The sequence below is a fragment of the Musa acuminata genome, chromosome BXJ3-8 (assembly GCF_036884655.1).
Source record: "Musa acuminata AAA Group cultivar baxijiao chromosome BXJ3-8, Cavendish_Baxijiao_AAA, whole genome shotgun sequence".
NCBI lineage: Eukaryota > Viridiplantae > Streptophyta > Magnoliopsida > Zingiberales > Musaceae > Musa > Musa acuminata.
In genome coordinates, this window is record NC_088356.1 from 44246033 (window position 1) to 44270645 (window position 24613).

General features: G+C 36.3%; 2 protein-coding genes across 2 annotated transcripts; one reads left to right on the forward strand and one right to left on the reverse strand.

The window, feature by feature from the left end:
- Positions 1 to 573: 573 nt before the first annotated feature.
- LOC103995161 (alpha-L-arabinofuranosidase 1) lies at positions 574 to 16328 on the forward strand. Its single transcript, XM_009415685.3, has 18 exons — positions 574 to 905; positions 1441 to 1637; positions 2094 to 2148; positions 4099 to 4310; positions 4803 to 4924; positions 5018 to 5171; positions 7152 to 7221; positions 8681 to 8826; positions 9015 to 9060; positions 9139 to 9191; positions 9672 to 9816; positions 12597 to 12715; positions 12833 to 12904; positions 13024 to 13127; positions 13462 to 13518; positions 13946 to 14147; positions 15706 to 15846; positions 16022 to 16328. Exons 2-18 carry the CDS (start codon positions 1461 to 1463, stop codon positions 16142 to 16144), a joined length of 1998 nt encoding a protein of 665 aa, XP_009413960.2. The 5' UTR covers positions 574 to 905; positions 1441 to 1460; the 3' UTR covers positions 16145 to 16328.
- A 1727-nt stretch (positions 16329 to 18055) lies between these two features.
- On the reverse strand, positions 18056 to 24471 carry LOC135645248 (proteasome subunit alpha type-3-like). The gene is made up of 10 exons (XM_065163437.1): positions 24245 to 24471; positions 24057 to 24096; positions 23892 to 23975; positions 22881 to 22954; positions 22690 to 22776; positions 22487 to 22571; positions 22128 to 22174; positions 21880 to 21945; positions 19364 to 19454; positions 18056 to 18419 (listed from the first exon to the last, which is right to left on the reverse strand). Exons 1-10 carry the CDS (start codon positions 24346 to 24348, stop codon positions 18348 to 18350), a joined length of 750 nt encoding a protein of 249 aa, XP_065019509.1. The 5' UTR covers positions 24349 to 24471; the 3' UTR covers positions 18056 to 18347.
- Between the last annotated feature and the right edge of the window lie 142 nt (positions 24472 to 24613).

The window sequence follows — 24613 nt, forward strand, 5'->3', positions numbered from 1 at the left end:
GTCAGAGGCGTCCAATTGCCGCCGGGGCTGACGCAGGTCTTGGCATCCCGTGGTTGGCGTAGTGTCGGCATTTCAACAAACACTTGTGCTCCATGCAGTGTGGGTAGCGTCCACGCTTTCTTCTCTCTATATATGTTGCCGTTTCGTACGATTCAATACATATGACATGACAAGCCATCAATACACGAATCAAAGATAAATCGATCGGTACAATATGGTATAATATGATATTGGTGCACTGAATCCCTAATTAATACAGTGGTCGAAATTATGAACCGCGCTTCAAACATAATTTTCGTAAGAGTATATTCAAATCAATCACTATTAATCATAATTATCATTGTAAAATAAATAATATTTTAAAATTATATATAAATATAAATATGATGTGATTAATATTTTAGATCATTATTCGTATTTCTAAGCACTAATTTAGAGGGAAGAATGTGAAAACCACTAAATAAAAAATTGTTTTTGGAAAGTACAATCATATTTATGATTATTTGTGTAGATAAAAACAAACAAAAAAAAAGGAAACCACTACTGTCACCGGATAAGGGGGATTGACAGCATGGCCGGGCCCCGCCGGGGATTAGGCGGAGGCTTGCAAGCAATGAGACTTTGAGTGCGGAGGTCGCCTCCGGTCTCCCGATCCCCATCCGACGGGCCCTGTTCCATCCGTCGCCACGAGGAACCGCTGCCTCCCCCGACATGTACCCGTCGTCGTTCTCGCCCCGGTCGACAACGTTGGCGTGATTTCAGCGGACATCCCTTCGAAGGAAGAGGAACCGCTCCCCTACTTAATCTCCCTTTGCAACCACAGCTCCGCACTGCGCCCTCCGTTGCGTGTCCAATCCGATCCTTTGCTTCCTCGATCCCTCGCCCGTTCTTGCGGTCGGAAATCGGTAAAAGACTAGACCTTTATCTTAGCCGGCTGCTAATTTTTTCGGCGCCGTAGTCAATTGTACGGATTGATGATTGCGGAGAATCTTTGTTTTGTCTTTTCTTTGTTGAAGTCGCGGTTTTTTTTTAATGTATTTCGATGGAGTCCTTCGCTCTGTTGATTAACCACGTCCCACCTTCGACTTCAATTATTGTAAATGTTCGAATTTTGGACGCTTCTCAGTGTTCGAATTTTGCACTTCCGGTGAGCCTTGTATATTTATTTGTTATTCGTGTACTCTGGCTTGGAGTTGTGGCTCTTGAAATGGCCATTGTTTTCACGTTTTGTTATTGGCGTGTACTTTGTTACGTTTAGATTGCATTGTGTTTGTTTCCTTTTATCTTTTTCTACTAAGGCATGGTAATCAACTTAGTAGGATCTTTACCGATTTCATTCCATATGTATTTTCATCTCAATTATGCAATTAACTTTTAGCGCCTCTAACGGCTTTTGAACTTATATTTTGGGTGTCACTGTTGTTTTTCTGGATACACCAGATTCATGCTCTGATATTGTAATGGGTGTTGGAGAAACATCTTACGGTGGTATGTTATGCTACATTTTCCTCCTATTTGCTCTTCCTTGGTGCTTTGCCCATGGGTTAGAGGCAAATCAGTCTGCGCTGCTGACAGTAGATGCTTCGCCACAATCTGGCCAAAAGATTCCTGATACTCTGTTTGGTATCTTTTTTGAGGTTAGTAATTCATTTGCATGTATCTTTTTCTCTATCTGGCCACATGACAAATCAGGGAAATGCCTCTTAGGTTCTGGAAATTAATATTATTGCTGTTTTCTGGTAAATTTCACTTCTGTTGGAATCTTAGCATAAAAACAAGAGGAAAATTGAATATTTGAGTGCCACTTTCAGCTAAATTATCAGGTTGATAAGGCTTCATGTGCATTGAAATAGTTGTATTCTGACTATTCTCTTAATCCTTGGTGCGATTTTTTTGGGTGGAAGTTGGTAGCCCATTTATCTATTGGTACTTTGAATTCCTTTGCTGGAGAAATATTCCAAGTGTATATATGGTCTATTTGAAGTCTTGTATAATATTTAAACCAAGGTTATAAGGCAACGATAATTAGATCATTATATTATTATTTGTAAAAATCACATGTTGTGAACTAATGAATTTTTACATGAATTCAGGAGATTAACCATGCTGGAGCAGGTGGAATATGGGCAGAGCTTGTGAGTAATAGAGGTAATTGAATCCCGAAATCTTGGAACAACAATAACAGAGCCGGAAAGCCCCAAGTATTTGGGGTTGACTAAATGAATCTTTTGCCATCATTGAGACATGTAAAAAATCATATATTTATTTAACTTAGGAAGAGTTTTTAAATATTTATTTATAGTTTCTATTAAGATCTAAAATCTTCCTCCACCTCTCCTCGTATCATTGATAGTAATCATTTCACCTCTTTCAACTATCCTAAATTCTAAAGCAAAACAAAAAAGTTTTCTAGTTGTTTAAAGAAAATCACCAGTTGTCTTCTCTAATCGATTTGAAATGAAAGGATACTCACTATTCTATGTCCTATATGACTTTTCAACTTCCATGACCACCATCACCAGTGGCGATGGAGGATATATATAGGTAAGCTGAATGTGGGGAAAGGTACTTTTTTGAATGAATATGTTGCTACTTTTTGAATTACTAATTTACACTTGTTGTATCTGCTGTAGTCGTTTGAAAAGAACTGTTTTTTTTTCTTTCAGCATCTTTTTTGCTTAGATTGATGGTGAAATCAGTCCACACCATGCTATGTTGTGCCAATGGTGTTGGACTAGTCTAAACCACTTTTCGGCTGGTGTCATTTGGTGCAATGGTGTGCCAACTGGCTTAGTCTGGTACCATATCATGTCAGGAAGGTGTTGGCATTGCTCTTGTACCATGAAATGATAGATCTTGCACGGAAGATAATTGAGTTTGTGATGAGGAGAAACATGTTTGGAGTTTCAGCAAGGTTTGTCGTACCACGATGTATTGCTCGGTACGGGCAATACATACCAGTCCGATAGAGGACCGGTATGAGTGGTACATACTAGTTTGTTAGTATATCCCACCGTACCATGTGTCCGTACATCAGTATGTACCGTACCAATTACTGGTTGGTACATCGGTATGGACCGGTAAGGCGAACCATGAGTTTCGGCAAGTTGATGTTTGGGTTAGAATAATGGAAGGATGGGTTGGTGTAGGAAGTGGAAGTCCAAAATTTGGTAGGTTTTTGAGTTCTAAGTTTGGAGTATAGACAAGATGGTGTGAGATGCCATAGAGAGAGGAATAAGTAGCTGATGCTGCCTTTGGATACCCTAGATCATGGAAAAGTCAGGATGCAAGATGGTGTGATGGAAAAGCTAGAGATAGATGGGTATGTTGTTTTTGTTAGGTTTGATTTTATAACAATGCTATTGAGCACCAGGGCCTAAGATTTTGGTTATGTTAATGCATTAAGTGTTTCGTAACTCGAGGCACCTACTTATATCTCTGTGAATATTAAAAATTCAGATATGTACTGAACTCTATAATCTATGGCATTCTGATGCCAACAGGCCCAGCCTACCAAGAAAAAGTGTACCTTGTAACACAACCTTATCAAGACAAATATACGTGAAGATGTTTTACCTTCTCAAAAAGAGGCCGAAAACAAAAATCATAGCTTGGTGTCTGACCGTTGACATATTTCTTGTACCAGAGTTTGTGCACATCAATTTTTTTGCCACTGGTGCTGCGTGAGCTTTTTCTTTTTGTGGATTTTTCTTCCAGCCAGGGGTTTTGTCTTCATACAATATATCTTACTTACGATGTTTTCATACAAGAAGGCACATGAGCGGCATCGAAATTGGCAAATGTTAGTAGAACTAATTCAGTTGGTCTTGTCATTTCAGGAAAAAAAAAGGAATTATATTACTACAATGAAATTATACTGCTAGGCTATTTATATTATAGTGAGTGGTGTGATAAATGTCAAAATATGATTAATAAGATAATGCAACTAATCACATATGTGCTTTGTTTAATTTTATTCCCGTTGCTGGCACATGAAAAAAATGATTTTTTTAATAATTGTTTAGCTAAAAACTAAATCTTGTTTGGTATGTTCTTTATTCTTTACATTGTCAATTCTCTGAACAATATCTTTTTCAGGTTTTGAAGCTGGAGGCCCTAACACACCTTCAAACATTGATCCATGGTCCATCATTGGGCAAGAATCTTTCATTTATGTGTCAACTGACCGAACTTCTTGTTTCCCTCGTAACGAGGTTGCACTGAGAATGGAGGTACTCTGTGATAACACAGGATCTGTCATCTGTCCTTCTGATGGTGTTGGCATATATAACCCTGGATATTGGGGCATGGTATGTACTTCTTGTACTGAATGCAATGCCTCTTTCTTGATTTATTTGCAAGTAACACTAATAAAAGAATAGGGCTGATTTGAACTTGAAAGAATCTGCACTGGCCTACCTAATTGGAAACATGACACAGTTATTTTTAACCTTCTATGTGGCATTCCACCTCTTCAAACTTTTACTTAATTTCTTACTTCTCCTGTCTTCCATTTTAACCAATACAGCACACTTAAGATAATTTTAGTCTATGTGAGTGCTTTGAAAATTCTATTTGACTGACTCGGTGCTATTGGGATCACTGCACCTATACAAATGTACAGACATACATGATTTCTACATGTATAGACTTTTTGTATAAAAAATTGAGGGCTTCTGCCTATTACATGTGTTTATAAATCATTGATTCTAACTATTGGAATATACAGTAATTTCCAAACAATTCAATAATATTCTCTGCTTAACATTTTCTCTCCCTGCTTTGTCATTGGGATATTTCAGAATATAGAACAAGGGAAGACATATAAGCTGATTCTGTATGTCAGGTCACTCAACTCAATTAACATATCAGTTTCATTGACAAGCTCAGATGGATTGCAGAAACTGGCTTCTGCCAGCATATTGTGAGGATCTTTGTAGGCTTAAAAATTTACTAGAACCTTTGAAAGTCAAGATCCTCATATGTAAGAGCTTCTTTTTTTTTCCTTTATTTTCAGAGCTGATGCTTCAGATGTATCAAACTGGACCCGGGTGGAGCTTCTTTTAGAATCTGTGGAAACAAACATGAACTCGAGGCTTCAATTGACTACTACAAATAAAGGAGTTATATGGTTTGATCAAGTTTCTCTTATGCCATCAGACACTTACAAGGTATGCTTTTGCATAGTAGATTGTGTATATTTACTTTTTTCTTTAACAAAGGAAAGACATTATATTGAGTTACAAGTTCGATACAAGTTGCACAGCTAATGGATCAGCTACAGTCCAAACAAATGGAGAACCAAGAGATCTCCCAAAAATGGCAAGTTTGTGAGGCACTGTGTTAGAATTCCTAGGGATATGATTAATAGAGACATCAATCAATTGCAAAGGTCAAAAATATCATCCAAAAGATTCCTAATGAACCAGGGGATTGGAGTAAATCCATAGCAAAATTAAATATCTCCATTGAGTCCAACTGAACCCTTATAGAAGAGAGATTCAGCTCGTGAGCCTTTATTAAGCCATTCAAAAGTGCCAAGGCTTCATTGGCAACCGAAGAATCAACCTTGCCACTACCACCTCCAACTCCAAACGGTCCAGTGAAGCACTCCTCTAGGTAAAACCAGTACCTGCAGGTAAGCAAGAGGAGACAAACGAGCCATCAATTTGGAGAATAAAATCACACCTGACCTGTTCCAGAGGAAGAGGTATTGCTTTTCTCACTGACAGTTCCTCAGACCCCAGGGAGGAATCAAAGCTATCATTGGCAAGGGCTAGGGCTTTCGCAATCAAATAAGAAACATTGGAAGGGTGGTTGCGAACTTTGGCATCATTTCCGGTTGTCCATACGACCCATAGGTTAATAGAAATAATACAAAGCAGTCTGCTATTGGAATCTTTATTAAGTTCTTTTCCCTTATCAAGCCAAGACCCCTCAGCCCTTTCATTGAAGAGTTTGAAAACATATCCAACCTGCTGCTGCAAGTAAGCAGGACAGTGCAAAAGAACACTCAAAAGAATATATGTTTAGCATAATCAGCATGAAGTTGACAAAGGAAACATTGATCAACTTGACCACAAAGAATGCCCGAGATCCAACTCGATGTGGGAAATTTGTTCCAGCAAAATTTCCATAAAAAGACTTTAATTTTAGGGGCCACTTTAAGATGCCAAATGGCCTTCTAGCCCCACCAGTTATAATCATCTAATCCTAAACCTTTGCTTAAGCAGTGATAGGTGCTACTTACCGAAGTAATGCCACTTGGACTAAGAGTCCAAACCCACGTTGTCTTCCTTGGGACATTGTGAGAGATGAATATACTGAATCCTGTCGATCAAAGAAGCGTGAAAGATGGAGGTTAACAGGGATATATTCCATTGTCGGTTTATAATTAAATCAAGATCCCTACCTGATGGAAGCTGTCTCCAAGGATGGATATCCCCAGATGGCTTTTTAACAATACTGAGATCACTAATGCCAAGATTCCCTTTGTCTTTAGGTTTAACTATGGCATCCTAATAGAAATGTCATTCCCAATCAGTTTCCTGAATCCAAAATTTATCAAACGGACCAAGCTAAAAACTGCTTTACTGGATCTTGAAATCCTACCTGAAGGAAGCTGTTTCCAAGGATGGATATCCCCATATTTAGATGAGAAGACCCTAATGCATGATCTATCCTTCTTGTTCAAACTAGTAAGGATGCATTTGGTACAAATGTCTTTTTAACAATAGTAGGATCTCTAATGCCAAGATCCCCTTTGTCTTTAGATTTAACCATGGTATCCTAGTTGATGAGATGCATTTTCCTACAGTGGCGATCATATTCCAAAAGAAACTAAAGTGTATATTTACTTTTACCATATGCAAAAAAGCATTAGTTTAGAGAAATGCAATAATTTGTATGAATAAATAGGAATAAGAACAAAAAGGGACAACTAAGGAATCATCCATACATCAAACAGTATATGTTGTAAGTCACAAACTTCTGCCTATAAAGATTTTGTATTTTCCCACACAACTCAAAGTCCAAGGATTCTCGAAGCAGGATAAAAATCCACGGTCTCACATAGAAGGAAATTTTACATTTTGAACTTGCCATTGTAACTTGGTTTATACTCTTTTTATTGATGGTTTTCTATTGAACAGGGACATGGCTTTCGTAAGGAACTAATATCAATGATTGAAGATATGAAACCTCGGTTCATAAGATTTCCTGGTATGAGAATAATTAAATTTTAGTCTTAGTTTTAAGAACTTCCATATACTGTTTGTAAATATTTATTTGCCCATTGATTACTGCAAATTATATTTACATACATATATATACACACGATTTTTTTTTTTTTTGTGTGTGTGTGTGTATATATATGTATGTATGTACATACATACATACATGCAAAAGATACCATATACACTTCTCTTTTTTGCTTTAAGAACTGAGCAGCCAATTTTTCGTTTATGACCATGCATGCAATTATTGTAGATGAGCAACAGAATTGGGTTCTGTTGTGGGGTCTTTGTGCAAATTTATCTTTGTCTAGTAGGAAAAAAGACTAATACTGAAAACCCACCATGAATTTTCTCACTTTAGTATAAGAATATTACCTTTTTTGTTTGGTCAAATTTAGCATTTTGTTGTTCTTCATATATTTTTTTTGTTATCAACTATGTTAAGGGAAAATGCATAATGTGTTTAATTTTGTCTATGGTATCCAGTAAGTTTGTGTTAAGCCATCTTTAGCAAACTATTACTCCAGCATATTATGTTTCTTGGACTTACTACCATATGGACTCTCAACGTGCTTTGCCACAAATTGTATACATCCATTTACCGGGTTCACATTTTACTCCTGATAGATCAAACAGGAAAAGTAGACAGACAAACTATGAGAAACTGATGTGATTGTTTAAGTTTAACAAGTGGTTGACAATGTTATATTATCTATTCCATGGAACCATGTATATATTGTATGTTACTTATTGAGAGTCATTTGTTTGTTGACAATAATATTTCTACATGCTTCTGTGTACTCTCGTTAGTGACGTACATGCTTTGCTGCATGCTAGTGTATTTCCTGGTACAAACTTGTTTCAGTCAGTAAAGGTAGATTGATCAAGCATCATTTATAACAAAAGCTGGTTCAACCACACAGACAGCAAAAAGATGCCCATGTAAACTACAATAGGATCTGGTTTAGCTCAATTTTAAATGCACTATGGCATCCTGATATTGCAACCTGTGAAACTTCTCTTCAAAGAAGTCCCAGCATGAAGGGGAATACTGTCATTACAAGTCCATGATGCCAATGTTGACTCAGAGGAAGGAAGTGGGATAATTTTGTACTTCTTTGTGTTCTCTCTCTCTCTCTCTCTTGTTTTCTTTTCATGTGTCACTCTGGCATGCTTGCATTGGCACAGATATGTGCTAGATCATGCTGACATTCATTAGCACTGGGGAAACTAAAATCCTGTTTTTTAGAATGGAAAATCTGTTGGAAAGTGTAGAAGAACTTATTAATTTATTTTTTCTTGATTCTTGTAGCTTCTTGTTGTTGATATGCTTAAGTTAACTAATTGAAATGTTATTACTACAGTAACTCACAAGATCTTTATCTGTTGTTTCTTTCCTTCACATTATTGACAAACTTATAAGACTTGAATCTTTATTATTTCAGGAGGTTGTTTTGTTGAAGGTGAATGGCTACGAAATGCATTCCGGTGGAGAGAAACTATTGGTCCATGGGAGGAGCGACCTGGGCACTTTGGTGATGTTTGGATGTACTGGACTGACGATGGACTGGGGTACCTTGAATTTCTTCAGGTTGGATCAAGATAGTTCTTTAGATCTCAAGTTTGAGGTTTTGTGTCTGTATGTGCACCTGCACACACACACACATACATTATATATATATATATATATATATATATATATATATATATATATATATATATATATATATATATATATATATAGGAGTCTGCTTAGCTTATTTTCATGGTTTACTGCAGCTTGCTGAGGACCTTGGTGCTTCCCCTATATGGGTGTTCAATAATGGTACTTTCATCTGCCTTGTAGATAAAGGGCTTGAATAAGCAACATTTACATTTATCCGTTGCACTTGTTTTGTTACAGGAATTAGCCATAATGATGAAGTCGATACTACCGCCATCCTTCCTTTTGTACAGGCATGTCTTGAACATAGCAGTTTATATTATAATGGCTAAGTTGATCATTACTAGTTTTTATATTAGTTCCTGATGAATTTAAAGGACAATTGATGGAAGTTGTATCGAGTTATCTACATATGTATAACCAGAAGTACTTTGCTACAGTTACTAGTACATGTATTAGTTCCTGATAAATAGTATTCTTTGTGTACACATGCTTACAGTGAATTTTTCAGAAAATATAGCATATGGATACAGTGATCTAATTTTTCCGGCATTATGTTGTTTAATTAGCTGTAACTGTTAATAAAATCTTGAATTTTCACTTAAAACTTCTTTACAGCATGTGAATAAATAAGATCTGTTCTTTTATGAATATTACTGCTTCCCACATGATTTGCCTATGAAGATATTTTTTGGAAACCATTATTTTCCTCACAGTTTTACTTAAGCCACACTTTTTTTGCATGAATTGCTTATAATTTTATTTTATTTCAGGATGTCCTAGACAGTATCGAGTTTGCTAGGGGAAGCCGTGATTCAAAGTGGGGCTCTGTTCGGGCAGGAATGGGACATCCAGAACCTTTTCAGTTAGAATATGTTGCTATCGGAAATGAGGATTGCGGGAAAAAATTTTATCGAGGTATGTTGTTGTTGTGTTCTATTGTTTGTTATGTCTTTATTTATCAATTAATCGGTGACCATACCAAAAATTCAAATATTAAACAAGTGTGCATCTATTTCTAAAAAAAATCCTATATGTGAATGAGATAATCTAGTTTTATATCAATAGGATTTTGTAATAGTATTATACTTATGAGTTCCGGGCAATTTTACTATTGTTCATGTCAAACTCATGGATTTTCTTGTGCGTGAATCCTTGTAATACTAAGAATGATTGTTCCACAAAATTAAGTTCTGGTTACATTGACTTGATTATATCAGCAATTTGAACCTTCAGTAAAATAGAGTCAACAACCACCCAACCCAATTGATTTCATATGATTCTATGCCATGCTAAGCAAAAATGTATTACCATAAGAGAGTACAAGTCATGGAACTGATTACTTAAGTTCTATTAGTTTCTTTTTAGCTAGTCACTTGAGTCTATGTATCTACAAGTACCAAACACCAACTCATGCTAAAATAATAAACATGTAATAGTTTAATTGATGATTTGAGGTTTAACTAATCAATATTGGCAAACCAGTGGCAACATGTTTATTATTAGGGTAATCTAAGAGTTTAACTTCTATCTATTCCAACTGGGTTTTTGATGTGACTGCCACTGCATTAGAGTTTGGTAACAGGTTTGAGGGGAAAGAACACCGGATACTGAGGCTCATATGAAATATGTATTATAATCATGCTATCTAGTAGCTCCAACCAAGAGAAAACTAATACCTTTTATACAGAGACACATAATTAGCAATGGTGATTATGATCAACTCCATAGATTATTGAGTATGGAATAAACTTTCCTTTGCAAAAGTATTTCAATTTTCATACTGATAACATATCGAGATGAAAATGTTTAATGCAGTGATGTGACCAATGTTTTTACCAAATTGAGACTTGATATATGAAGTTTATAGCAAGGTTCATCATACCGTGACATATCGCTTGGTATGGGCGATACATACCAATCTGATAGAGGACGAGTATAGGCGGTACATTGGTACACTCCCATATACAATGTGTCGGTATGCTCGGTACGACTCGGTACATACCATATTGACAACTGGTCAATACACTGGTACAGATCGGTAAAGTAAACCATGGCTTATAGTTTATCATAAAATAACGAGACAATAAATCCAATGTGGCTTATCATTTCAAAGTAGACCACAATAAAAAAAAAATCTGAATACAAATTTATTCAGATAATATTTTCTTAATCACAAGAAGTTAGAATCTCAGTTCATAAATTGGGACCTTATTTTATATATTAAAATTATGCTATCCAGTAGCTCCAACCAAGAGAAAACTAAGACCTTTTATACAGAGACAAATAATTAGCAATGGTGATTATGATCAACTGCATAGATTTGGACAGTTTTCTTGAAGTTTCAGAATGATTTGATTACCTATTAAACTAATCCAAGGTGGCGGGAAGTCACTGCCTTCAAATTTATGGTTATATTTTTCAATGCAATATTGAATTCTAATTAGTTCCATTATCTTGGTATTAGGAAGTAGTTTACAGATGTATCTAAAAAATCTTTTATCATACTAACAAACACCTTTTTATTTTGCTTGCTGTGATACTTTAGTGCATGGATTAGCTGCCGATTTTTGTCAGTGCATTTCTGTGCTTTAGGCATGCCAACATTGTGCTTGCCTCTCCTTGAGTTGGTGTAGATTAGCACAGATTGACCATTCCAATGTGCATGTATCATACAAGCACATTATCTGCACGCTCATTTGTCTTGGAATTTTAATTATTCTTTAGTGCATAGTAATTTTTCTCTTAGTATGTCAGCAGCATATGAACATTAATTTCAACTCGAGACACTTGTAGCTTTTTTAACATGCGAGAAAAGAAATTGCATATGCTATATTTTTATTGCAATCATGTATCTTGAAGAACAAGTCAGTAGTTCAGCAAGTACTGACCTTAAGACTAAATTAGATAAAATTAGGGAGTAATTGAAGATTGCAAGCAGTTATAGGAGGTATGTTGATATAGTTTCTTAGGCACTGGGCTTACTGTATACTTTAGTCATCGTTCTTGTAGTCTACTCATTTACATTTTATGCCAAAATCATTCATAATTTATTTGCATCAGACATACTAGGCATTTATTCTCAGTTCACTTAGCATATTGTACAAAATTGCAAATTTAGCGGCTGTTGATATCAAAATTCTTTGAAATAAATTAGAGGTTCAACTTTGTAGTTAGTAAATAAAATGCTGGTGAAAGATGCTTCTTTAGAACAGAGTTCCATTCTTGGTTGTGATTATATTAACAATCTTCAAATTTCAAGAATATAGTAGCAAAATATTATATACTCTCAAAGCTTCCATTTGTTACATTTGAGTTTAAACCTTGTAACTAATGAAAACAACTTATTGTTTTACATACATTTTCTTTTTAGTTATTGCTTGTACATATTTTTTATGTTCTTCCAGCCATGTAAGCAATTAAAAGTAAGTTCTGTCAAATAGCAGAAAGTGATGTATTTGCAAATTTTCAATCGTGCATGTTGATTAATATTCTTTCTTTACTGTGTATTGATGTATACAATTGAAAATTGAAGTTCCAACAAGAATATGTCATTGAATTGAAGCTGTTTTTAGGTTCTCAGAAGATCCATTTTTCTGTTGTGATTGGGTGGCTTTCTCGTCTATATTATACTTAGACAATTGCAACAATAAAATTTGAAAAACTAATCTGATGATTGTCAAATTGTCCTTGGACAGGAAACTACATGAAGTTCTACTATGCAATAAAAGCTGCCTATCCAGACATTAAAATTATATCAAACTGTGATGGGTCATCTAGACCATTGGATCATCCTGCGGATTTTTATGATTTTCATGTAAGAACTGTTTTGAGTGCAGTTGGGAGAATTTTCTCTTCATTTTTTATTTTCGTTGATCATGAATACGCTGAGTTGTCTAGTTTTCAGTTACTTAAGATGACATTTCCTGCATAGGTTTATACCTCTGCCCGCAACTTGTTTTCAATGACCAATCATTTCGATCGCACATCACGCGATGGGCCTAAGGTATTGCAGTTACAAATTTTAACACTTTGTTTGAGTGTTTGATGCTTTCTGACATACTCATAATTATGAGACGAGCAAGGATCGTGTTTGATTCTTATTTTCTGTTGAAATAATTCCAGGCTTTTGTTAGTGAATATGCTGTGACTGGATCAGATGCGGGTACCGGTAGCCTTTTAGCTTCATTAGGAGAAGCTGCATTCCTCATTGGACTAGAAAGGAATAGGTATTTTCATCATCAAGAATATTCTAGATATATGTCTGCATTCCTCATTGTGTTAGCAGGATGTGTATATTTACATGCTCAATGATTTCTTAAGCTCATTTTTAGACATATGGCTTATGATTGTTGACTATCCGATGTTTATCTTTAGCCATGCATAGTAAGTTATAATGTGTAGTTTGAGCTAATTGTTATGCACAACTGAGAGAAATATGCTTAGGCAGTGTTTTCCTCTCCCGGTACAATGAAGGATACTAGAGATGATCTTTTTTCTTTATCATAACTATTGACAAACATCGCTTATCATCAATTTCTTGTGTTGTTTCTTTGAATGTAGTGATGTTGTTGAGATGGCGAGTTATGCTCCACTTTTTGTCAATACCCATGATCGCAGGTAAATGTTGGGAATATTACATTAATTTTCTCCCTCTGCACATTTTTCTGATGTTTAGTCCTTAGGATTGCCATACTGGCTTCTTAGGTGTTTGCATAAATTTGCTTTTGTTAATGTTTCATATATGGAATGCACACATATAATGGGATTAAGAATAGATGGCATTCACAAATGCCCCTTAAAAGTTTCTTATTGTATGTCATTTTGAATGGTCATGCAAAATCATGAAAACTTGGAATTGCATCAGTACCCATATTAAGGGAATATATTCTTAGAAAGAATAGTGTAGATGCAAAATTAAATTTTTGAGGGGCATCTAAGGTTTTTTTGAAGGCCAAACATATAATTCCTTAAAAGAATTCATGTCTTCCTTACATTTTCAACAGTACAAGCAGTGGTAATTGAAAGGTTAATTTACATTCTGTAGGTGGAATCCCGATGCTATTGTCTTCAATTCATGGCAGCAATATGGAACTCCTAGCTACTGGATGCAACTGTTCTTCAAGGAATCCAGTGGTGCAATCTTTCACCCTACCAAAATCCAAGCCAGCTTCTCTGGTGCTGCATTGGTTGCGTCCACAATAACTTGGCAGGATCCAGCTGACAACAGCAAAAACTTGAAAATAAAGGTGATCCCTTTGGCCTTTATGTGCTGCCTGTTCTTCTCATTAGCTCTTGTTTCATATTGGTTTGGTTGCTGCTAACTTGATGCTGGTAATCAATTATTTGTTGGACCTTCTCTTTTGTTTCAATAATAAATCATTTCTGTTCTACGTGGATTGCCATTTTATGCATAAGATTGTTCACTCTTTGACTAATAAAATCATCAAAGAAACTTCCATCATTTTGAAGATCTAATACTTAGCGCTGTAACCTGTAGTCGCCGTAACCTGTAGTCGCCTAGCTTAGTGCTAAACCATATTTGCTTATGTGGCTCATCAGCTTCGTATGAATGACATATGTGGTTTTCATTTATATTCAGTTCACATGCAGGTTAATTTAGTCTGGATAAGTGTGTTCAAATGGAGAAGGTGCTATTTAATAATATATCTCTTAACCGCTGATTAGGCTCTGTTTTAGGTGTACAAAAAGAGGTAAGTTTGACCAAGGCAAAAGAGATGGTTATTTAGCATGATGGTGACCTAACATGACATGTGGAGGGTGTATCATCCTTCGTTCATATCCAGTCCCCCACAACTTTTTCTACTAAATAGTTTTTGACTCAACCACCTTCACCTCCTCTTTAAATTCCTCGGACTTCATCTTCTCTTCATCTGCTCCTTTTTTCTAACTTAATCCACCCTTCCACCGTCCTCTTTGTTTCTTCTTTTATCATCTGATCTCTTCTTCGTCTTTGTTATTAGTCCTTGGTCTCCTCGTATTGCTTACACTAGCTTTTCCCAACTTTGTCATCCCTCATTTTTTATGTTATTTATTCTGTAGTAGATCTTCATGCACACTTGCTTATGCATCCACATAAAGCCAACTCACAGGGTGGCACCTTGACAAGCCTTCATAGTTCCAATTAAACCTGTCATGAGTTTGTTGGTCAAGAAATGTCCCTTGACCCTGATGTGGGATCAGTTCCACTATTATTCGGAAAATCATTTCGCTTGAACATTGCTAATACTAGTATGAAAAATTAAAAATATATATGATGTGAAAATTATTTCACTTGACCCTGATGTGGGATCAGTTCCACTATTATTCAGAAAATTATTTCATTTGAACATTGCTAATACTGGTCTGAATTTAAAATTTTGTCGCCATCGATCATTGTGAGCAGGTTAAACTGTTGGAGCTTTCACATCATTTTGTATGTCATTCGTGTGACTTTTATCGGCTAGATAATTTGAATCATGCAGACATTTTAGTGTACCTGTACATGATGAAACTCATTTTTCTACTCAGTTTGTCTACATAGATACCTATGCAACAACACTTTATTATTCACATTTCATATCAATAATAATTAGAAGATGCCCATAATTGCTTCTGTTAGTTAGTTTTTTCATTTCAGAGTCTTGTGTCTAAGAATGGTTGCATTTTAACATCAAGTATGGCTATCTAATTTTCTTTTCATCGTGTGTAAACGGGAAAAGTCATGAATTAACATTCAGCAAATTCATTTTGGTGGTGTGGTTGAGATTATTTTCTGACAAAATTGGATCCAAATCCCTTTTGCAGATAGTCAACTTTGGAAGCGATACTGTGAATTTGAAGATCTCTGTGAGTGGCCTAGAAGCTGGCATCAACACATTAGGTGCCACAACTGTACTAACATCTGGTGATTTAATGGACGAAAACTCCTTTGATAAACCAAACAAGGTAATGATAAATGAAAATTCTATTCGGTACGCTTTGGAGATTTACATTCACCATTTTTTTGTGGAACATTTTATCCATGTAATGAAGCTTCCGTTATTTCCAAGTTCCTCGATAAGAGTAGCACTCAATTTTCACTTTTGGATGCTTTGATACATCTGCATGTTGAATTATGTAGGTCGTCCCAGCCTCAAGTAAGCTACCAAATACTGGAACGGAGATGGATGTTGCGATTTCGCCGCATTCCATTACTTCATTCGATTTGCCGCTGATCCCGATGGAATACAGATCTGCAATCTAAGCATTAGGGGATGAGAAGTGGCTATAAAGCCTATGACATGGCTGAATGAATAAAGGGTTGTTTCGTGTGTGTGTCTATATATATATATATACGAACCAAATGGATGTGTTGCGTGCTAAGATGTGGATAATTAATTCTATCATCACATCGATTGGAAAAATAAGATATTCACGTGTGTTATTTACGGCTATCATGTCTTTTTATGTTTTATGTCATAACGTTTATTATACCGATGCATCATGTTCAGTACAAACGAGATATGTACCCGTTCAACTGGATATCGATACGTGGACTATTCGCTATCAAGTGGTACTGATCACTTGATCTCGTATTGGGCGATATGAGATATGTACCGGGCAGTAATGATCGAAATCCAATAGTTACCAACCTCTATCGATCGATAATGATCATATTTCGATTGTTATTGATCAAGGGTTGAGATCGTTCTATTTCAAAAGCCAATTTGATTTTTTAGACTTAGAAAAGAATTTTAAAATCCTTTTCTTCCTCCTTTTTCAACTTATTTTATTATTTTAATCTTTTAAACTTTCTTAAATTTTTTTTCACTCACATCTCTTTTTTATTCTCAAGAGTAGCAGTATTTTACATATCACCTAAGATTTAAATCATGGAGCTCAACGAGGTATTAGTCAAGTTTATGCACGAAAGAGAAAGAGAAAGCTTGTGGATGATTTTAACTAGATACGACAAAGCTTACATAATGTAGACACATAGTGAGGCTTATCGTATTCACAATCATCGTATTATGAAGAATCTTACAGTTAACAATAATATAATAATAGTTGATCATACTTTTTTTGAGCAATAGCACAATGATCAATCTTACAATACGGAGTAACAGATCAATAGCAAAAGTAAAAGTTCTAATATTCTCTATGCTCCGCATCATATATTTGTCATTGTCTCAAGAGCCACCTCAGACATGTGGTTTATGATAATCAGATTGACTATCACCATATTAATACATCAATGACATATAATGCATCGATACATTATGTCGTAGGATTAATTTCAAGATTAAATTCAACAAACATATATATATATATATATATATATATATATATATATATATATATAATTTTATATATAATTCAATATTAACGGAAGGACGATCTGGAACATACAATAAAACTATTTTTAGATGTTTTTTTTAATATTTTGAACATATCAACAATATGCCCTGATGCATCGTCGGCACACCTCGATATAAACCGTACCAAGCCTTTTATCGAGCAAGGATCGATACATCCATGTGGATCAAAATTGTAATCCTGTGTTCTTATGAGGTGGTGTTTCTACTAATGTTTGGCATTTTAAGGATCAAATTAAGGTAGGACATGCAATCTTCTCTTTCGATCCAGCATAAGAATCAAAATTTGTTGATGAGTCATGCAGATATGAACAGGAAATAGAATAGAAATGCAGATCTAACAGCTCTCATGAGAGGGCAGAAGAGAGAAATGTGAGACATCAATATCCATCTCTCTCTCTCTCTCTCTCTCTCTCTAAAAAACTGAATCTCCAATTTTTTCTCGGATTAAATAAAGATTTAAAACAATCAAATAAGGACTTAGATTTTGAATTAATTTGTCATCAATATATGATAGAACAGCACTACATCCTATCCGAAATCGAAATTAAATCGATCAATGATTTACGGTTTCGAATTAAACCAGAGTTGAATTCCGATTCCAAATCAAAACTGAATGCAACAAAATATTAAATGGTATAACTAATCACATGATTCACAATAGTTTAGCAAATACTTTGTGCATTGCATGTTTCTCTAATATATTTTAGAAGCTAAAGAAATACTCAAAGCCACACTATGCTGGGACAGGAAGGATGAAACATGATTAACATTAACCAGCTAGAATTGAATCACACAAATAAATCCCAGAGTTAATAAATTCTAGACATTAACATTCTGTACAACATGATACAATATTCAACTGCGGTAAGCAAGCATGCATCCAAGATTCAACCAAGCATGCTATTGAGAATTCAAAACACAAAGAACAAGGTTGAGATTTTTCTGTCAATGCAAAATGTATTCACTTACAAAGAACACAGCTTTCCCCATCGACCCTCTGCAACAACTAGGATCACTCAATGTCGGAAAAATAGGGTGAGACATCATTTAAATTCAACCTATAAAATACTGAAAGTTTATTTAGTGCCTCTAATCTGCATCCATCTCCTCCAGTGCAGCTTTCGCGGCTGTCTTGGCTTCCTCCAATAGATCATCTGGAACCTGTGATTGGAAAAAAATTGCATAGTTTGAGAATAGCAAAGATTTGCCATGTCTTTTTTCTTTGACCCCATCAAATCAAAGGGAGATAGCAAAAAAACAGAGGTTTATGTGGCAGTTCTCACGTGATAGGCGTGATGTGAAAAAAAAATAAAACAAAGGGAAGAACAGGCACGAGAACTCAAAGAAACTCCTACCAAGGGTTCCTTTTTTGGCTTTTGAGAACTGCAAACAAGATTTATCAGACTAGATGTGTTGACCAAGATTGAATTGTTCAGAAGACACTATAAATTAGAATTGTACAAACATATCCCTTCTTAAGAAGTAACTGCAAACAGAGATTTTATGGAATTATTCATGGTAACTTTGTGGAATTATGGTGTCAAACAAAGGCAAAAGATTCAAAATTTATGACAGCACACAAGTGATAGCAACTGGCTAGTAAACCCAAACCAGCAGATGGCAAAAACATTTAAACAAGCTAAAAAATGAAAAATGGATCTGTGAAATGAGAACTAATTTAGTTAAAGAAATCATTACATTGAGACATCACTTGGACCAAGTTTGCTGTTAATGTCATCATTTGCCTCTTTTAGACAGCACAGATAAATAACAGCGAAAGATCCACGTAGACCAAGTTAACATATAGACGGACCACTTATGCAGCCAAGCAGGCTAGACATCTTATATCTCAAGAATAGTCAGAATAACACCTGACAATCTGATTCCGATCCATCCACATATCAGAGAAGAAGATTATGAAATTATCTCAAAATTTGCATTTCTAAGGCAATAATAAAGCAGGAACAGTATTACCTTTATATTTAGGAAAGTTTGTGGTGAAACTAATGATATTAAAAGATAGCCACCACAAAGCAGTAATTGAATCACAAAGATCATAATGTATTATCTATCATGTAGACCAGTCGAAAGTAAACAACAATCACCTTCTGATGTTGGCGGTTAGATTCATCACAGATCCAGCTCATTTCTAACTCAAATGCTTTATCTTTTGCCTCATCATGCACTCCATAAATTCTGCATGTAGGAACAACGAAAAGAAAGTGCAAATGTCAAGTTGTAAAGTTCCAAAAAACTATACATAGATGTATATATTGAACTTCAAAGCCCTCATTTAAAACATTAAGCTGCAAGATTTAATAATCATAAAACTTCTTCTCAAATCCTAAAGTATCAAAAGAATCAGATTCAGTATTTTTCAGCTGAATAACAACAAAAGCACTCAACTTTATTCCCAACATCTGGCAAATTTCTTTTTGGATCAAAGAACATAAATCATATGCAAAGCAAAATGATCAAAGGGAAGAACTGAAAGATTGCCATCCTTCCCTAGAAGCACTACTATGCCCATAGAGATTGAACAGTACTATGATCTTCAGTATTCTACATATCCAACAAAACAGAACCATCAAATTTAGTTCTCATATTTGATCTTTATAAATAAACCATGAGGCACGTAAACAACCTACCAAAGAACACAAACAGTTATATCAAGTACAACCAGTAATTAGAGAGTAACTGATAATCATGACAGTGCAGAACAGTTTCTTTAGCAGAAGTTACAGATCTGACAAAACTAAAACATTAATGATTAATTTCCAACAGAAGGAAACATGACCATGATTTGCAAACTGAGCAGAAATCCCTTTTCAAGGAAATCTAAACTTCAAAAACCACAGAACAAGAAAAACTGGAAAAGAAACATGCAAAGTATAAATATGTTTTGCATGGATCGCATTACCGGTCTGTACCGGTATACCGACCAATCATGTACCGAGCTGTACCAAACATACCGACACATGGTACACTGGGTGTACCGATGTATCACCCGTACTGAGAGAGATGCGTCGGTATGTTAAACCTTGATGTTTTGTCAAATGCTATCAGTGAATGTCGATATTGTTTTATTCTGATTCACTTATAATTTAATCTCATCAGCCAGATTAATGACCACAGGAAAGCACACATTTTGCATTACAAAACCCAGTGACTTAAAAAGGCGCTCAGGCGAGGCGAGGCGAGGCCCGAGCGCCTCGCTAATCTCCCAGGCGGCGCGCTTCAAACAGGGAGCCGCCTGGGCGCTCGCCCAAGCCCAGGCGCTGGGCGCTTCGGGCGAGCGCCTGGGTTAACCAAGGCGACCGAACCAAGATTTTAGGTCTGGTTCGGTCTCTGATGGTTAGTTGGTTCAATCGAACCAACTAAAATCGATATAAGTGAGAACCCAACCCTAACCCTCGCCGTTGCCGCTGTCGCTCCCGATCCCGATCTAGCTGCTCGCCGCTGTCGCTGCTCGCAAACGCTTCCGTTGTCGCCGCTCGCCGCTGTCGCTGCTCGCAAACGCTGCCTCTGTCGCTGCTCACGCCTCCCGCTGCTCACCGCTATCGCTACTCACAAACGCTGCCTCTGTCGCCGCTGGCGCCTCCCGCTGCTCGCCGCTCACCGTTGCTCGCAAACGCTGCCTCTATCGCCGTTCGCGCCTCCCGCTGCTCGCCGCTCCCGCTCCCGCTCCCGTTGCTCGCCGCTCGCCGCTGCCGCTTCCTCTTTTCTCAGTCAGCAGGCTTATACTATTAATATTAAGTTTATTTGAAATGATTAATTTTCAATACTGTTAATAGATTAATAATATATTATTTTGATTTTATTGTTGTTAATTTTTATTTATTTAATAACATATTTTTATTTAAAATTTTAAATAATTATATTTATTAATTATATTATATATTTTTATATTTTAGCACCTCGCTTCGCTCGAGCGAGCGTCTCGGGCATTTTTGGACCTTGGCGCCTAGCCCTTTTTAAATCACTGACAAAACCATCTAAAGTGTCATCCCTAACTAATGACTCACACTAGGGCCCTTCTTTCAGCCTCCAAAATTGTGGGTTCGATCCACTATATGGCCCAGGATTTTAATAGCACACTAAAACACTCACACATGTACAACAACCCTGTGTTAGGATTTGGCTAAGGCATGAAAACTTGTACTTTCCTTTGTTTCCCTAGAGGAGTTTTCTCAGTGCACTCCAAAAAGGCTTGACAGCATGGGCATGAATACAATTATAACATTTGAATACAATGAAATACTACTATATACAAACTAATGATACATAATGCTGCATTAAGCAGAGCAAACAATATACATCATACAAGTAATTCCAAATAATGGAGCAGATGGCCTAGTGAGAAAATGCAAACTTGTAAAAGATAATTTTGTGTGACTAATGAGATGAGAGAAGGCAACACATACTGTATAATGGTATTCATGACATCAATTAGTTGGAGATGCACCCAATATAGCCTAGTGTTGCAAACTTTAACTACCAATAAATTGTTATCACAGCTAATTCTCTACTGTGGGTGAAAATATTTGCAACATGAGTAAATATGACACTTCATTAGTTAACAATTATAAAAGAAAGCAGAACGAATCATCAAACTTCTTACATCTTGGCAACTTCAATGATTCCCTCCTTACAGGTCATCTCAGACAGCTTCAGCTTCTCTATCTCCCTGTGGAACAATAATTAGAAATATTAGGTTCAAAATATAGAAAGACAAAAGACCAGTGAAGAAAAGTTGAGTTCGCACATTAATTATAAGAAAGTTTATTTGTGTCAGTTGATGAAGATTTGTCAAATGAGTTGCAAGTAAAATAAATAAATAAATCATATATGTATAATCATTCAACTTACGTCTTGGCAGCTTGTCTTCCCTTCCCAATTGCAGCACCAAAATACCTCTAGATGGTTCACATTAAACAAGCATAAATTCCAGATACTTGAAGAAATTTGAAAAAAGTAAACAGCGCTAAGATAACAGCCAAGCTTACTATTAGTACTGCTCAAACACAGGGAAGGCATTCATATGCATTCTCAGAAATAGACAACTACAAACATCCAACCAATTCATCCACAATCAACATTAACTTCACCAAAGCTTCCATTACTCTACTTATACTTAGTCATGTACAGTATTTAGACAAGAGCTGCTAGAAAACAAATTCCTATTCTATTTTAAGTACAGGTGCTTGGATAAGAATTTGAGAACTCACATATGATACTCCAGATGGCTCAATCATGTAAAGCTGAGGTCCATCTCTGTCATAACCACCAAGAATAATCCCACTGCCAAAAGGCCTGCAACAAGAAATCATTCTCCTCAATCAAAGTTGAAACAATAAGGAAACAAACAACGACAACTTACAAATAATCCTCAGAAATAAGTACCAATATGTGCAAGATTCTGCAATCTTACCTGAGCCACCAATAGAGTGTACAAAGATGAACATAACTGGCAACACGATCTGCAAGTTCCTTGACAGGTATGGGTTCACCATATACTCTTCACATGATACAATAATACAATAGCATGTCACACTAGGTCATTTAGGAAAAAAGTGAGGCAAGTAAAAAAGCTATCTGCTTCAATGTCTCAAGATTACTGACCTCTCATAACTGGTTGCTTCGGACTTTGCTCGTGCAACGATTTGTCTGCCATCAGCAGCTAAGCCTGCCACAGCCTGTGTTTACATGAGTCAGCCTTTGAACTAAGAATTGAACTGTCACAAACGAATACCACCATTGAAAGTTTGAAAGAATCGGTTACATTCTGTTAGTACGTAAGGAATCCCATAGTGTCACAAATAAATAAATAGATAAATATGTATATATATATATATATTTATTTATATATACATATATATATATATATACATATATATTTATATATATACATATATATACATATATATATATATATATGCGTATATGTATGTATGTATGTATAGGCATTTTACCAATCATGCAGTTCAATTTTAAAAGCATTAGAGTCTGATTAAACATGATCACATGGTGATACGCAAATGACATTTTCCCACTGATTTCCTCATAAAAAGAGCTCATGTTCGAGATAGATGAATAGTCATTAACATAAATGGGTGACATTAGACATTCATAAAAGTATGATCATTTCCCTAAATTATGTGCAGGTGCTTGATAATGACATCAACAAAGTGTGTTGCTGCCAAGTTATGCATCATAACATTTTCTACTCTCAATAAGCAGATGATGTTTGCATAACCTTCCTATAGGAGTCTTAGTTTCTAACCTCTTCCTTGCCCCAAATGATGAATAATCTAATGTGTAAAGTCCAGTCTAACCCAAATGGTACTGGAGTAAATTACATCAATTCAAGTTAATAAGAGAAAATAAATACCATGGTTGGAACCTATTCTTCTTTTACTCATGGAGTTGCACGAACCATAAAATTCAAACAAAATAGTTCCATCTAAATTCCACAGTTTGACACCAATATGATTGATCAGATCGTACCAAGTTAATGTAATTACTGCGACCTCCATAAGCCCACAATTGAAGAAGGAATTCTAATCCACAGTACCAGAATAGAATAAGAAATCCACCTCAAAAGACATAATTTATCGATCTGTGCAAGCTTACCATGCCAGAATGGCGGTGAACAGCATGTATTCTCCTGTTAGATCCCGCCAACATCATCTTCGACGAGATCAGCTTCTCCACACCCTAATTTCCACCAACCAGAAAGCTTCAACCACCGACACATAAACAAGAAAAGAAGAGAATCCCAGTTCACAGAACCCATACCATCACGATCCCGTCCTTGCATTTGATCCCAATGACGGTCCTGTAATGTCCAACAAAGGGGGCAAAAACAACAATCCAAAGTTTAGCTCAAACAGACACCGAAAACAATACAACAAAAGCACAAAACCGGCAGCATCGGGAACAAAGATCGCGAGAGGTAGAAGGCGGGGCGTGGGATCAAAACGGACCCGCTGTTGTCGACAGCCTTGGCGGCGTACTCGATCTGGAAGACCCTCCCATCGGGGGAAAAGGTGGTGACGGAGAGATCGTAGCCGGTGCCGATGCTGCTCATCGTGCTTCGCTCCTCCTACGATCGTCAGGTCCTCGAATCGGATGGAATCAACACAGCGAGCGAGCGAGCGAGAAGCACAGAAGAGGGGGTTTCAGTAATACCATATAGCGAAGTTGGGGATGAAGGGTTTCTTGCGCCTCAAGTTGGAGAAAGGCTAAGGATGTTAACGGATCCAAATTGAACCGAACCCGACCCGAAGTTTCCAAAATGTCGATCCGTTGTTATCACTGAATCATATATGGATCCGAATCTGGATCTGCATGGA

Coding starts and splice junctions, on each gene's coding strand:
- LOC103995161 (XM_009415685.3), top strand. CDS start 1,461: ATGGGTGTTGGAGAAACATCTTACGGTGGTATGTTATGCTACATTTTC. Junction 7,222..8,680: donor TCGGTTCATAAGATTTCCTG/GTATGAGAATAA, acceptor TTATTATTTCAG/GAGGTTGTTTTGTTGAAGGT. Junction 15,847..16,021: donor CCTTTGATAAACCAAACAAG/GTAATGATAAAT, acceptor TGAATTATGTAG/GTCGTCCCAGCCTCAAGTAA.
- LOC135645248 (XM_065163437.1), bottom strand. CDS start 24,348: ATGAGCAGCATCGGCACCGGCTACGATCTCTCCGTCACCACCTTTTCC. Junction 19,455..21,879: donor ATCATTGAAGTTGCCAAGAT/GTAAGAAGTTTG, acceptor TCCTACATGCAG/AATTTATGGAGTGCATGATG. Junction 18,420..19,363: donor CTAACCGCCAACATCAGAAG/GTGATTGTTGTT, acceptor TTCCAATCACAG/GTTCCAGATGATCTATTGGA.